Source organism: Muntiacus reevesi, chromosome 2 (genome assembly GCF_963930625.1).
Source record: "Muntiacus reevesi chromosome 2, mMunRee1.1, whole genome shotgun sequence".
Taxonomy (NCBI): domain Eukaryota; kingdom Metazoa; phylum Chordata; class Mammalia; order Artiodactyla; family Cervidae; genus Muntiacus; species Muntiacus reevesi.
The window spans coordinates 183,272,009-183,286,724 of record NC_089250.1 but is presented as its reverse complement, the minus strand read 5'-3'; the positions used below and the strand labels follow the sequence as shown (position 1 = coordinate 183,286,724).

Here is a 14,716-nt window from a genome sequence, read left to right as displayed (position 1 = left end):
TGGATGGAGGAGCCTTGTGGGCTACAGTCCACGGGGTCACAAAGAGTCGGACACAGCTGAGCAACTTAACTTTCCCTTTCACTATTGACTGTCAAAATAATGGTTTAGCTGTACTTGTGTGTGTGTGTTAAGTCACTTCAGTCATGTCCGACTCTTTGCAATCCTGTGGACTATAGCCCGCCAGCCTCCTCTGTCCATGGATTTCCCAGGCAAGAATATGGGACTGGGTAGCCATGCCCTCCTCCAGGGGATCTTCCCGACCCAGGGATCGAACCTGCATCGCTTATGTCTCCTGCATTAGCTGTATTAGATTAAATCAAATGGTGTATAAAAGCTAAGCTCACCTGTTTCTTTTTATGTTTTTCACGTGGCTGCTAGGAAGATTTAAACTACAAATGTGCTCACATTCTGTTTTTATTGGACAGTGGCGACCTTGAAAGCAAATCAACCTAGTCCCCACCCTATCTGCCTTGGGAACATTTTCCACCTATCAGATATGTCTTTCTGTTTGCTACCCAGTCAGTGGATCCAATAACCTGATTATGCAGACAAGGAAATTAAAGGTAGGCGGGTGAAACAGCACACATTGTTATTCCAAATGTCAGCAGCTGTTCATTAGATTACTGCTGGGACGAGCTCTGTGCTGGACACCATGGACACAGCAGTGAGCCAAACAGACCAAAATGCCAACAATCCTGAGCCTTCCTGGTGTGACATGCACGTCCAAGGTCCAATGTGTTTTACGAGGCTCCTCTCTTGAACTGTCTTCATCCTCTGGATGAGGCTGATTCTTATTCCCATTTTGCAGATGAGAAGACTGAGGCACAGAGAGGCTAAGGAACCTGCCCGGGCTCTCTCAGTCTCTGTTCTTTCCCTAGGCCAGGCTGACTCAGTTTCCCTCCCCACAAACAGGATGGAGAGGAATGGACCAGTTGGTGCAGGATGACTGGGACACGGAGAGCTGACAGCCAGAAGGGCTGGGGCAGGCAAGGCAGGCCCTGGATGGGACAGCGAGCCCTCTCCTGAGTGTGTTTGGGAGTGTCGACAAGTCTGGGGACGGACAATGGCAAGATCTGGTTGGGTCATTGAAAGATCTCTCCGACAAATGTGCAGAAATTGGCTGGGGTCCACAAGGGTCAGAGTGCATGGAGATGGCTGGGCGTGGCCGTCACACTGATCCAGGTGAGAGGTGATGCTCTTGATCAAGGTGAGGGTTTTAGGGCCAGAGAGAGGATGGAAGCACAGGGCTCTCTCTTCCTAGGTGGAATCGGGTAAGGGGGAGGTGGAGGCAGGGGTCTGGGGTGGTCTTGGCGTTCTGCTTGAACAACTAGGTAGATGAAACCTCTCCACTCTGCCTATCTGCGGTGTCCCTGCTGCAGTCCAGGGACAGCAAAACTCATGGTAGAAACACACTAGACCCCTCAAATCCCAAACCTAGTGACCCGATCCTTACTCCAAACCCAAGAGGGTTCTTCCAGACTGGGGCTGGGAGCTGCGCCCTCTCATTACCCGTATATGTGCATGGCCCCTCCCCGCAGGAGCTCGAGGAGACATGTCCAACTGTCGAGGTGACGTGAATTCTCCATTCCCCGGGCGAGGTGACATCCGCAAGGAGGAAGCGGAGTGTGTCTGGGCTTGCATGAAGATCGGTGTGGATGGCCTGGGTGGCCTGGGGTCTCTGTTTTTTAGCTCCTCCATGCCTGTGGGTTCTGACATGGGGCCTTGGCTGCCAGCTTTTATCAGCTCCTTAAAAGGAGCCCGAATCCCTGGGTGGTGACTCTGGGCGGAAGCAGAGAACCTGGGCTCCCTGCAAAGCACCACTTTGTATCTGCTCTCAATTAACCATGCCCCAGCCCTGAGGGGTGTGGACTGCCGTGACCCCCAGTGACAGATGAGTAACCTGAGGCTCAGGAAGGCTAGGTGACTGACAGCTTAATAAGGACTGAGTCAGGATCCGGATCTAGGCCGCCTGCCTTTGGTCCGGGTGCTTAACCACCAGGTTATACTGTGGTATGGCTTATCGTGGAAAAGGGCCAGGGGCTCCTCACCCAAAGTAAAGCAAGAAGAAGTGATTAGCAGTAGGTCGGGCTGAGGGTCCTGCGACAGCCCTGGGTTCTCTGTCTTTACCCACGTGGAGCATCCGCAGAGTCTGGGCGACTCGGAGTGCCACCTCTGTCCCCACTTCTCTGATGGGCTTTCCTGCCAGCCCACTGACCAGACCCCACCCCCCCGGGCTTCACAGCACGGGTTCCAGCCCCGGCTCCCCAGTCTACAGCTGACTTCCTGGGCTGCAAGCAGAGTTTCTAACGCTGGGGATGGAATGAGGGCGCCCGATGCCCTGTGAGGCTCCCAGGCCATCTCGCCACAGCTCTAACGCCCAGAGTACATCCTGAGGGACAAAGACGTCTGTTCCAGGCTAGTGCATGTGGCCTCAGACCCAGAAAGTTATTGCTTGTCCCCAAGTGTCCTCAGACACAGTCATGGGACTCTGCGGCTGCCCTAGACGTCCCCCTGGCCGGTCTGTGCCCTGTTTTCCCTCCTCGCACCAGGAGTCTCATACTCAGACCGGGTCAAGGAAACGGGGTCCCTTGTCATGGCCTCAGATGGGACCTGGGCCCTCCTGGACCCTCGCCAGACTCCAGCGTCCTCAGCCTTGGAAAAGAAAACAAGGGCGGATTCTCTGGAAAAACAACCCCTGTCTGCAGGGTGTGACTCCACCTGGCTTGTGAAACCCATTCACCTTGTCTGATCAAAGTCTGGGCTGGGCTGAGAGGACCGTTTCTGGAGACAGCCAAGACCTGGGTCCCATTGGCCTTTATTAGTACCAGGTGGGGTCTCGGGCCATGGCCCCTACGGCCCGACTTGTCAAGATGGGCATCCTAGACACACTATCGCCCAGAAATATCTGCTCCTATAGGGTTTTGCTGGAAAACCTGGACATCTAGACGTGAAAAAATGAGTGTTAGTTAGCTCAGTCATGTTTCTTTGTGACCCCATGAACTGTAGCCCGCCAGGCTCCTCTGTCCGTGGGAATCTCCAGGCAAGAATACTGGAGTGGGTTGCCATTTCCTTCTCCAGGGTATCTTCCCCAACCTGGGGAGTGAACCCGGGTCTCCTGCATTGCAGGCAGATTCTTTACCATCTGAACCACCAGGGAAATCTAGAAGGAACCTTTAAAGAAAAAAACAAAAACAAAAACAGCTGAGCTATGAGGGCTTTCCTGGTGGTCCAGTGGTTAAGCCTCCTCAGGTTAACCCCTGCCATCACAGCGTGCACACGTTCGATCCCCAGTCAGGAAACTAAGATCCCACATGCCATGCATTGAGGCCAAAACATTAAAGAGAGGATCAACTGAGATATGAACTTTGTTCTGCCTGCCCAGTTTCCCCAGATGCCTCGTTCTGTTCCAGGCCTCCAGGTTGTATTTAGTCATCGTGTCTCCATCATCTCCGCCGGTCTGACAGTTCCTTGGTCTGGTCTTTCATGACCTTGGCCGTTTTGAAGAGGTCTGGCAAGGCGTTTTGCATTTGTCTGCTGGCTCCCAGCCATGGCTTGTGGGTCGAAGGTTACCAGGGAGGATTCTGAGGGAGTGCCCTGTCCTCTGTGTCCAGGTGCCTTCTCCCTGGTGGTGTTCACCTTGTTGTGAAGTTACTGTTTTTCAGAAGGAACCTACTTACAGCTTCCCTGGTGGCTCAGCCAGTAAGGAATCCGCCTGCAATGCAGGAGACCCAGGTTCCATCCCTGGGTTGGGAAGATCCCCTGGAGTAGGGAATGGCAACCCACTCTAGTATTCTTGCCTGGGAAATCCCATGGACAGAGAAGCCTGGTGAGGCACAGTCCATGGGGTCACAAAGAGTCGGACACGGCTGAGCGACTTTCACTCACTTCTTTTACAGGACCAGGCACCACTGGCAAGCGGGGTTCCCCAGGGGAAAGGGGGGTCCATAAGCACAGCCCCATGCACAGATCAGGGAGCAATGTAAGGGCTCAGTTTCATTTGGATGGCAAGCCCCTCGGGAAGTAAAAGTGCATGGAGTAGTGTTCTGTGAATAGTCATTGTCACCACTTATGGGACCCCTGAAATGTGCTAGGTGATTAGACTGAATATTTGTTGAGTGTCTCCAGTGTGCCAGGCACTGTTTTAGGTGCTGGTGAAACTGGTGACACCCCACTCGTGAGCTGACATGATGTCTGACCTGCTTAGAGGCTGCTGTAGATCTCTAGCTCAGTCCCCGAACCCCAAAGTGGTCTTTGAAACTCGATTCCAGGGTCCCAGAAGTGACCCTGACCCTCGCCACCCACCTCACTTGCCTAGATAGGATGAATCTTGCCCACCTGACAGGTGATAAAACCGAGATTCAGAAGTAGAAAATAGTTCTTCCAAGGTTGTGTGCTCAGTCACTCGGCTGTGTCTGACTCTTTGCAAGTCCATGGGCTATAACCCGCCCTCCTCTGTCCATGGGATGCTCCAGGCAAGAATACTGGAGCGGGTGGCCATTTCCTTCTCCAGGGGATCTTCCCAACCTAGGGATTGAACCCCTGTCTCTTGCATCGGTAGGCGGGTTCTTCACCACTGCGCCACCTCTATGGTGGGGATATTGACCACGCTAGTGGAACTTCTCCCACAGCGTCCTCTTCTTTACCTGTCCCTTCCCTTTCTTGGCGCTGGGTTACGAGGTTACACGGATGGTTAGCGCAGTCAGGATTTGAACCCTTTCTGGCTCTGGACACTGGCTGCTCCCCACGTGACCTTGGGCGGGTGCCTGCACTTTTGAGGGCCTCAATTTGCTCACCTGTGTAATGAGCAGGTGGGGCTCGATGACTTCCGAGGCACCTACCAGTGCCAACAGCCACTGCCCTCAGCATCTCTGTCCGTGTTAAACTTCTAAGTAAGTGGAGGGAGGCTGAGTGTGTCCCTCGTCCAGCCTGTCACTCAGATCCGCTTCCCTGGTCCCTTCCCTTCTCTGGTGGGGCTGGGGGGGCACCTCAGCTTTCCTGGCTCAGCCCAGAGATTCCCATCTTCATGGGTGGGACCGGACTCGGAAGAGGCTGGTAGGGAAGAACTGTATCTGGGCCTCCATCGATCGGGCTGACAGCTCCCAGGGGCCATGTCTGGCTGCCTCAGTGTGGCCCATTAGCTGGATGAAAAGCTGGACTGGCCCAGCCAGTTCTCAGCCCTCTTGGGATCTGCACACACACACACACAACACACGCACACACACACGCGCGCGCACACACACACACTTGCCTCTGCTCCTGCAGGTTCCCGACTCGCCCACATTCCTGTACCCCTGGTGCGGGGATCTGCGGCTCTCACAGGAACACATGTCTGCTCCTATGGCCAGCTGGAGGTTCGAGGAAGACAGGACCCTTTGGGGCCTTTCATTTGGGACTCCAAACCCAAAAGGCAGAAGTGCTGAGACTGCTCCAGAAGTGTGGGTTGGAATCCCAGCTCTGCTTTGCTTTAGCCAGTGAGACTGTGGCCAAGCTAGCTAATGACTCTGTGCCTCAGTTTACCCATCTGTAAAATGGGAGATCAGTGCTACTTCAGGGAGTGGTAGAATTAATGAGTTCATCTGGATGTGATTTGCTTAGCACCAACCGGGCATATGGTCAGCCCTCTGTGAGGTTTTAACTAGCATCTTCCAGGCACATGGGTGTAACCCAGGACTGGCCCAGCCTCCATGGAAAACAGGATAAAACGTGGGGACCATTCGAGAGGGGGACGGAAGAAGAAACAAATCCCTGCCACTTGTAAATGGCACTGGCCAGTGCTTTGGATGCGAGTTTTATTGAGATATAACTCACATACCATATGGTTCACTCATTGTGCTTGAGCTTAGTTGGTCAGTTGTGTCTGACTCTCTGCGACCCCGTGGACTGTAGCCCATCAGGCTCTTCTGTCCATGGGAATTCTCCAGGCAAGAATACTGGAGTGGGTTGCCATGCTTTCCTTCAAGGGATCTTCCCAACGCAGGGATCAAACCCAGGTCTCCCGCGTTGCAAGCAGATTCTTTACCATCTGAGCCACCCGGGAAGCCCAGTTCACTCATTAAAAGTGTACAATTCAGTTGTTTTGAGTATATTCACAAGATTATATGACCGCCACCATAATCGGGGTTTTCCCAGGTGGCACTAGTGGTAAAGAACCTGCCTGCCAATGCAGGAGACGTAAGAGACTCAGGTTTGATCCCTGGGTTGGGAAGATCTGCTGGAGGAGAGCATGGCAACCCACTCCAGTGTTCTTGCCTGGAGAATCCCATGGACAGAGGGGCCTGGCGAGCTACATAGGGTCGCAGAGAATCGGATGCGACTAAAGCGACTTAGTACGCATACACACCATAATCAATTTTAGAACATTTCATCACCTTAAAAAGAAACTCGCACCGTTTAGCACTCACTCCCCTTCTGTCTCCCCATCCCAGCCCCTCCTGACTATTAATCTACTTTCTCTTTCTATGAATCTACCTACTCTAGATAATTCATGTAAGTGGACCTTTTGTGTCTGGATTCTTTCACTTAACCTCGTGGTTTCAAGGTTTCTCCATGCTGTAGCCTGTATTAGCGTTTCATTTCTACTTTCCATTGTGCGGATATTCTGCATTTTGTTCTTCTGTTCATTAGTTGAACATTTGTGTTGTTTCCACTTTCTGACTATTGTAAATACTGCTGCTGTGAACATTTGTGTACAAGCTTTTACATGGGCCTGTGTTTTCATTTCTCTCGATATCTATTGAGTGGAATTGCTGGTTTCCTTGCTTGTAAAGGCGCACACACACCTCCCCCAGGGACTTGGGGTGAAGATGCTATCGGGGCCATCTGTGGACGTGTCTGATGCCTGGTGAAGCGTGCGCGCTAGGTGTCAAGTTACCACAGTGACTCTGTGGTCATCCCGGTAGACAGATGGAGAGACTGAGGCGCCTCAAGGCTGAGGTGCCTGCCTGGGACGGTCCAGCAGGCCTTGGAACCCATGCCTCTCTGGCCATACGCTCCCACCGAATTGCCCTTTGTTCCCCACCAGGAGCACCAGGTCCATGGAGCTGGCTGTCCCCACCCCACCGCCCTGGGTCCCCTTCCGGTGCTGGGCTTCAGCTAGAGTAATGGGCTGGCCAGGGTGCGGCCCAGGAGGCGCTTTCCTCGAACCTGTCCCAGCCAGTGAGGGGGCTGGTTTGGGAGCTGGCCCCGTGCCCTGGGGTGCGGCTGGGCTAGACCCGCGAGGGATAGAGGCCTCCACCTAACCCACATTGCGGGTTCGCAGTGGTGGCCCTTGCTGTCATGGTTAAATATTTGGGTTGAGACTCACCACGTCTGACTACTGAGGCCACAGTAGGGGTCAGTGGCTGGGGCTGGGTTGGGGGCTGAAGTGTTCACATTCGCCATGTGGTCTGCCCAAGCCAAGGTGGGGGGTGATGTGATGGGAGTCAACCCATGACCTGGCAGCCTCATCCCACCTTACCCAGATCCTCCATGCACAGTCCCCTCTTCTGAGCCTTTCTAGATGCTCCACTGAATACCAGCTTTCTCCACCACAGGACTTCTCAGAGCCTTTACTGACTTATGAGCTTATTGAGGGGTCGGGTTTTCCTAACTGCCTTGAGTGACAAAGCTTTCATTCCAGGAGCAATTTACAGGACCAGGATTCCTGAGGCCCCACTTTGGGAAAGTCTGCCTCCTTGGTGTTCTTCACAGAGGGTGTGGCCTGGGTTTTGTTCCCCAAGATCCTGACCCTCTCCCCTCCTAGCGCCTGTGTATCCAGACCTGGCACAGAGCAGGCGCCCAGGCAGGGTTTGGGACTGAGCTGGACAGTCTTGCAGCTTCTGTTCGTGTGCCTGTCTCTGCCACCACGCCAGCTTCCCCTGCAGCATCAGCAGTATCTGCAGTGTTGAGCCTCAAACCCTTTTGTTCAGCCACTAAGTCGTGTCTGTCTGCAGCCTCGTGGACTGCAGCATGCCAGACTTCCCTGTCCTTCACCATCTCCCAGAGTCTGCTTAAACTCATGTCCACTGAGTTGGTGATGCCAGCCAACCATCTCATCCTCTGTTGTCCCCTTCTCCCCCTGCCTTCAGTCTTTGGAGCCAGTATATGAGGTCTCTGATGGAGACAGGAGGACTGAGTGCCGATCGTGACGACTGCTGGGTAGCTGTATGACAGTGACTAAGCTGCTTCCGCTTTCTGGTCGTTGTTTCCTCCTTTGTTTAAAGAAAACAAGGAGGGACTTCCCTGGTGGTCCAGTGGCTAAACTCCACGCTCCCGATACAGGGGGCCTGGGTTCAATCCCTAGTCGGGGAACTAGATGCCACATGCCGCAACTAAGAGTTCCCACAACAAAGATCCTGCATGGCCAAATAAATAAATTAAGGAAAAAAAAGAAAACAAGGAGCTGGACAATGATCAGTAAGGCTCCTTAAGTATAATCACGAACCTTCGTGAGACTTATGGGGCACCCAGCTCTTTACCTGCATAACCTCACTCCCATGCCTAACACCCAACTGGGAACGGTCCATCTGACAGCGGGAAGCAGAGCCACAGAGAGGGACAGCAACTTGGCCAAGTCACACAGCCCCAGCGCACATCTGAGTCCCAAACCAAGGTCTCCTCCACTCCCACAGGAGTGTTTGCTAGGGTGGGCTGCAGTGGGATTTTGTGGAGCAGACAGATACAGCCAGAGAGAACACAGAAACGCAGAGTGAGAGAGCCTTTCCGATTTCAAATCTCTCCCAGACACCCTGAGAACTCTCAGGAGGTCTCAGCTCAGTGCCAGCAGAGCTCTGACTTGGCTGCGGGGCGTGCATGCCAAGCTCTGCCTTTAAGCAGGGGCGGGCAGGGCTCAGTTTCAACGTGTGCAGGCAGCCAAGTGTCCAGCTAGAACTTAATGCCATCCTTTTATTTCTGTGGGATTTATTTTGCCTGTTACCTCTTTATGGCAAGGGCTTCTGGTTTTCTGTTTACAATGAGGAAGCAAGTCCTCTTTCTTAGGACATTTATTTAAATATAAAGAATGAGTAGATTGAAAGAAAAGTATCAGGTACTTAGTAATAAGGCTGCTGACACAAAAACTTGTACCCGGGTGTTCAGAGCAGCCTGAGCCATCAATGGCCAAAAGGTGGAAACAGCCTAAATGTCCATCAGTGGATAATCAGATAAACAAAATGTGGCATAGCCAAGGCATGGAATATTATGTAGCCATAAACAGGAGTGAAGCACTGTTGCACACTATCTGCAACGTGGATGTAGCTCCAAATATTGTTAAGTGAAAGAAGTTAGACACGAAAGGCCCTATGTTGTACAGAGTAGGCACATCCAGAGAGACAAAAAGTAGATCTGTGGGGCCGTGGGGTGGAATGGTGAGGAGTGAGTGCTAAAGGGGGCGGGGTTTCTTTTTGGGGGTGATGAAAATGTTCTGAGATTACATAGCAATGATGGTTTTACAACCTTGTGGATACACTACAAACCCTGAATTGTGCACTTTATTTTTAAAATTTACTTTTATTGATTTATTTGGCTGCGCCAGGTCTTAATCACGACATGTGGGATGTGAACTCTTAGTTGCAGCGTGTGTCATCTCGTTCCCTGACCAGGGATCGGACCCGGGCCCCCTGTATTGGGATCGTGTGGTCTTAACCACTGGACCACCAGGGAATTCCCAGAATTAGTACACTTTTAAGGGGTGAATTTTATGACACGTGAGTTATATCTCAATAAAACAGGTGGGAGAACAGAATAAGTGTGCTCTGCCCACGTGGCCAAGAGAAGCATCGCAGTGACGGCCAGAGCAGAGGCTGATTCCTGGGCAGGTGCTGCCTCACTCTGCGCCTCTGGTGACATCGCCCTGGCTGGACAGCCAAGCTCCATCTGAGGCTCATTGGGCAGCTTCTGCTCTGAGCCCGGGGCTGGGGACAGCCTGGGTAGCTGGGCGCTGGCGGGACCCTGCTCCGGCCTGGCGGCTCACCTCTCCTCTCTCCGCCTGCAGCGTCTCTAACAAGGAGCTGTCGGAGCTCATCGAGCAGTTGCAGAAGAATGCCGACCAGGTAGAGAGGAACATCGTGGACACGGAGGCCAAGATGCAGAGCGTGAGTGCCTGCCTCCCCCCCGGTGCCCCCGAGATGCCAGTCCCCTGGAGACCCGGGGCTCGGCTGACCCCGAGGTTCTCAGCTGGGCATGATTCTGCTCCCGGGGGACGTGTGGTCACGTCTGGAGACATTTTTAGCCATTGCACATTGGGGAGTGTGGGGTTGGGTATCTAGTGATGGAGGCCAGAGATGCTGCTATGTAGCCTAGAGAGCACAGAAAGATTCAGCCTCAAATGTCAGGATGCCCAGGGGGAGACACACTGCAGAGGAGCCTCTTTCATGCTGTTAATACCAGCTCCTCCACCCCACATCCAGAGATCCTGCAGCCATGGGCCCTGTCTGGAGCAGAACCAGTCTCAGGAGCCAGGCCTTGGCTAGAACCTTGGTTTTGCCACTTCCTGTGTGACCTTGGGCAAGTCACCTTACCTCCCTGTGCACCCAAAAGGGGGAAAAGCCATCACCCCCTCTCCTGGGCTGCTGGAGGGATTTGATGAGATTATGCAGGTGGCGCTAGTGGTTACAGAACCCTCCTGCCAATGCAGGTAGACCTTAGAGACCCAGGTTCAATCCCTGGGTCGAGAAGATGCCCTGAAGAAGGAAATGACAGCCCACTCCAGTATTCTTGCTTGGAGGATTCCTTGGACAGAGGGGCCTGGCGGGCTGCAGTCCATGGGGTCGCAGAGAGTCGGACACGACTGAGCACGTATGCGGGTGCAGTGCAGGGCTCCCTGTGATTAGCAGCAGCAGCATCCTCACGTCCCTACCACTGCCACTGCTCAGATGCAGGCAGGCCAGATCATTTCCCCCCTCCATGCCTCAGTTTCCTGGACTGTAAAATGGGGATAACAACCGGCCTGAGCCCAAAGGTTCTCCCAGGGATCCTGCTCCGTGGGCAGCCCTGCGGCCATGCTCACGCCTGTGAGCTGCTAAGCTGGCCACCGCCTCTTTGAACCCCTCCGCACCAGCCCAGAGTGGTTGAGTTCATACCTTCTCTGTAGCTAGAGAGGGCCAGGATGGATTGTGTCAGTGAAAGAGCTGACCTCAGAGCCATCCCCCACCCCCCAGAGAGGGTGTTGCCAGATTTAGCAAATGAAAATACAGGATATCCAGTTCCATTTGAAGTTTAGGACACAAATTTTTATGGGTGTAAGTGTCTCCCATGCACTACTTGGGATATACTTATATTACAGATTATCCATTGTTTACCTGAAATTTGAATTTAAACAGGCGTCTGTATTTCATCCACATTTCAGGCATGACTAAGAGGCAGGTCCAGAGGCGTGCAGATGAGTTGAGGGTGGACAGGTCATGAGTCGTCTGGCTGGCCCCGCGGCCGTCCCCAGGCCCAGATGTGGCTGCCTCTCCGCTGACCACCCAGGCGTCCACTCCCTTGAGGGCCAGTCCCCCTGAGATCTGAGGGACAGGGGTGGGTTGGAGGAATGTCACTCTTTGGGTGAGAAGTAGGGGGTGGGGAGAGCTCGGGAAGGGGGCAGGATGGACCCTGCTGGGGTCTCCCTCCCCCAGGACCTCCCTTCCTCCCTCCCCGCCTCCACCTCCCATCTTTCTCCAGGCCTCAGCCTGCCCTGCCAGCATCCATCCCTCTGGCCATGCCCTCATGGCCGTACCCAGTCCCTCCGGCAATTTCTTTTTTTGTCCCCATTCTCATGACTGCCATGGTGGCGTGTGTACTTTCCTAAATGAAAACAGATTCTTGGAGTGTCTCCTTTTTTCCTCCTAATAAAAGTAATATGTGTTCGCTACAAACATTTCGGGGCCAATAAACAAGTATAAAGAAGCAAATTAAGATGGCATATGATTCCACCAGCAGAGGGGAAGCCCATCCCTTCACATCCAATGTCTCTCTGACCTTTTCTGGCCTGTGTGAGTGTGTGGGAACAGACCCCAGCGCTCATCTCATGGTATTTGCTTAGAGTCATGACTCAAAGTAGCAAGGATGTGTTTGGAAGATAATTTTGAACTTGTTTTTTGTTTTAATTCAAAACAAACTTAAACCAGATTTTGAAGATGGCATGGGCTAATCTTTTTGTCTTTTCTCTTCCTTCTTTCAAAAGAAAACATCATTATTAATTTTATTTATTTAACAAATAGTTTATAAATTTTTGTAATATTTTTTATTTTTATTAATTTATTAATTTAATGTTTAATTTATTAATTTAATATTTAATAATTTTATATATTTATTCATTTATAAGTTAAATTTTATTAATTTAACAAAATTATTAATTTTATTAAAAGAGAACCTAAAAGGTCTCTTTAATTTTCCTATTTTTTAAATGGAAGTGAGGTTCACATGAGATAGAGTGAAGCATTTAAAGTGTAGAATTTCATGGCATTTCATACGTTTATGATGTGCGATGACCACGTCTTTCTGGTCCCAAGGTGCTTTCATCCTCCCAAAGGGAACTCCCATGCCCATCAGCCCAGCAACCGCTACTCCGCTTTCTTCTCTTTGAATATACATATTCTGGATATTTCATAGAAACAGAATCACACAGTGTGGGGCCTTGGGTGCTGCTATGCTTTCCCTGGTGGCTCAGATGGTAAAGAATCTGCCCACAATGCGGGAGACCCAGGTTCAATCCTTGGGTCTGGAAGATCCCCTGGAGAAGGGAATGCCAACGCTGTCTAGTATTCCTGGGGTTTTCCTGGTAGCTCACACGGATAAGAATCTGCCTGCAATTTGGGAAACCCTGGTTTGACCCCTGGACTGGGAAGATCCCCCTGGAGAAGGGTATGGCAACCCACTCCAGGATTCTTTTTGTACCTATCCCAATTTTTAAATGCCAGAAAAGCCGGAAGGTTTGGAGAACACCTGTAACCTCACCACACAGATCCTACCAGTAACCATGTCCTGGATTTGCTTTATTGATTATCTGTCCATCAGTGTGGGCAAAATTTACAAGATATGTCGGTCCCTATGACTTTCTTTTCTTTTTTTACTTAAGAAAACTTGTCTGTGGTAAGTGTCCAGATTTTAAGAGCTCACGCTTGTGAGTTTTCGCGTCAGTCAGTACCCATGGAAGCTTTACTCAGGTCAAGTCAAAGGACACTTCCCGAAAGGTCCTGGGGAACCTTCGCAATCAGTGTCACCCCTCCGCCCCGAGGTAACCACAGCGCTGACCTGTCCTCATCGATCAGTCTTGCCCAACTGTGGACTCCTGAACGCCTGCATGGCATCTTTTGGCTGGATATTCTCTCTCGTTTTGGCTGGGCACGGCTTGCATTCCCACGGAGGCCCTGCCCCTGTGGGAATTAGGAAATGATTAATTTACTTCCTCCTTTTGCAAAATTAGTCTTTGACACGGTAATTGCCCAGCAGAGCTTCAGATCAACTGGTGATAAAATTCCACCCACGCCAAGAACCATGATGTTTTGCTGTAACTTTTAACCAGCCAGCCCTGCCCACAGTGGGGCGATGGTCCAGCGACTTTGACCTTCTGCCACATGGGCCTCACCCCCAAAGCCCCTCAGGGAGCTGCCCCCGCCCCTCGCTGCCCAGCCCTCCCAGAGTTGGCCCAGGAAAGACCTGGAAGATGGCTGGATACCATCTCTTCTTCCAAGAGGGAGCTGAGTCATTTTACACTGTACCAGGCACCACACCACCTCCGTTCACTTCTTTTCCCTTTTGCTGTTTCTCCCTTTTGTGCTTTTTCTTTTTTTTAACAGCTTTATTGAGGCGGGTTTTACAGATCAGAAAATGCACCCCCTTCGAGCACACAGTGCAGTGATTTTTTTTTAGTAACATCACTGAGGGGTGCAGCCGTTTCCACAGGTCGGTTTCCAAACCTGTAATTCCTTTGTAAGTTCCCCCGTGTCCATAGACTGCGGATTCCTGCTCCCATCTGGCCTCTTTTATAGATCGACCGACTTGGGGCAGCTCCCGGAAACCAGTCCCGAGGGGCGTGGCCTTTGGTGCCTGACTCCTCTCACTTGCTGGTTTTGAGCTCATCCCCATCTGTACTCCCATCTTCTGGTGGCCGAGGGACAATCCCCTGGTCCCTCGGCTGCCTCTGCTGAAGCGTGGGTTTCTCTTACTGCCATTGCAGAGATGGGGACACCGACCCCACCTGGGGGTAGGGGACTGGCCTGCGAGGTCCCCTGTGGGACCCCCCTCCTCCCCGCCTGTGCTCAGTCCAGTCTCTGACTCATCTCCCCCCACCCCTGGGCCTGGGGTCCCCAGGGCCTGGCTCAGAGCCCATCTGCGCTCCTTGAAAGTCCACTAAGTGGATTAACAGGCTGTGTTTTGAAACCTGCTGTTCCCACTGCCAGTTCATCATTCTTCCCTAAATTATCAGAGACCCTGGACTCATCAACCCTGAATATTCATGGAAGGGTTGATGCTGAAGCTCCAATCCCTTGGCCATCTGATGAAAACGGCCAACTCTTTGGGAAAGACCCTGATGCTCGGAAAGATTGAGGGCAAAAGGAGAAGGGGGTGGCGGAGGACGAGATGGTTAGATAACATCACTGACTCAGTGGACATGAGCAAACTCTGGGAGATAATCAAGGACAGGGAAGCCTGGTGTGCTGCAGTCCGTGGGGTTGCAAAGAGTCAGACATGACTTAGTGGCAGAACAGCAACAACGGGTCTCATCAGCGACTGAGCAGTTATACCTCCCAGACAT

At 52.1% G+C, this 14,716-nt stretch overlaps 1 protein-coding gene across 1 annotated transcript in view; it reads left to right on the top strand.

Annotated features, from left to right (window-relative positions):
• The window catches only part of PPL (periplakin), a 48,813-nt gene that overhangs the window by 14,279 nt on the left and 19,818 nt on the right, over positions 1-14,716 (top strand). Inside the window, exon 2 of the mRNA XM_065924281.1 lies at positions 9,971-10,070. Within this exon, the coding sequence (XP_065780353.1) occupies positions 9,971-10,070 (100 nt within the window). The remainder of the gene's footprint in view (positions 1-9,970; positions 10,071-14,716) is intronic.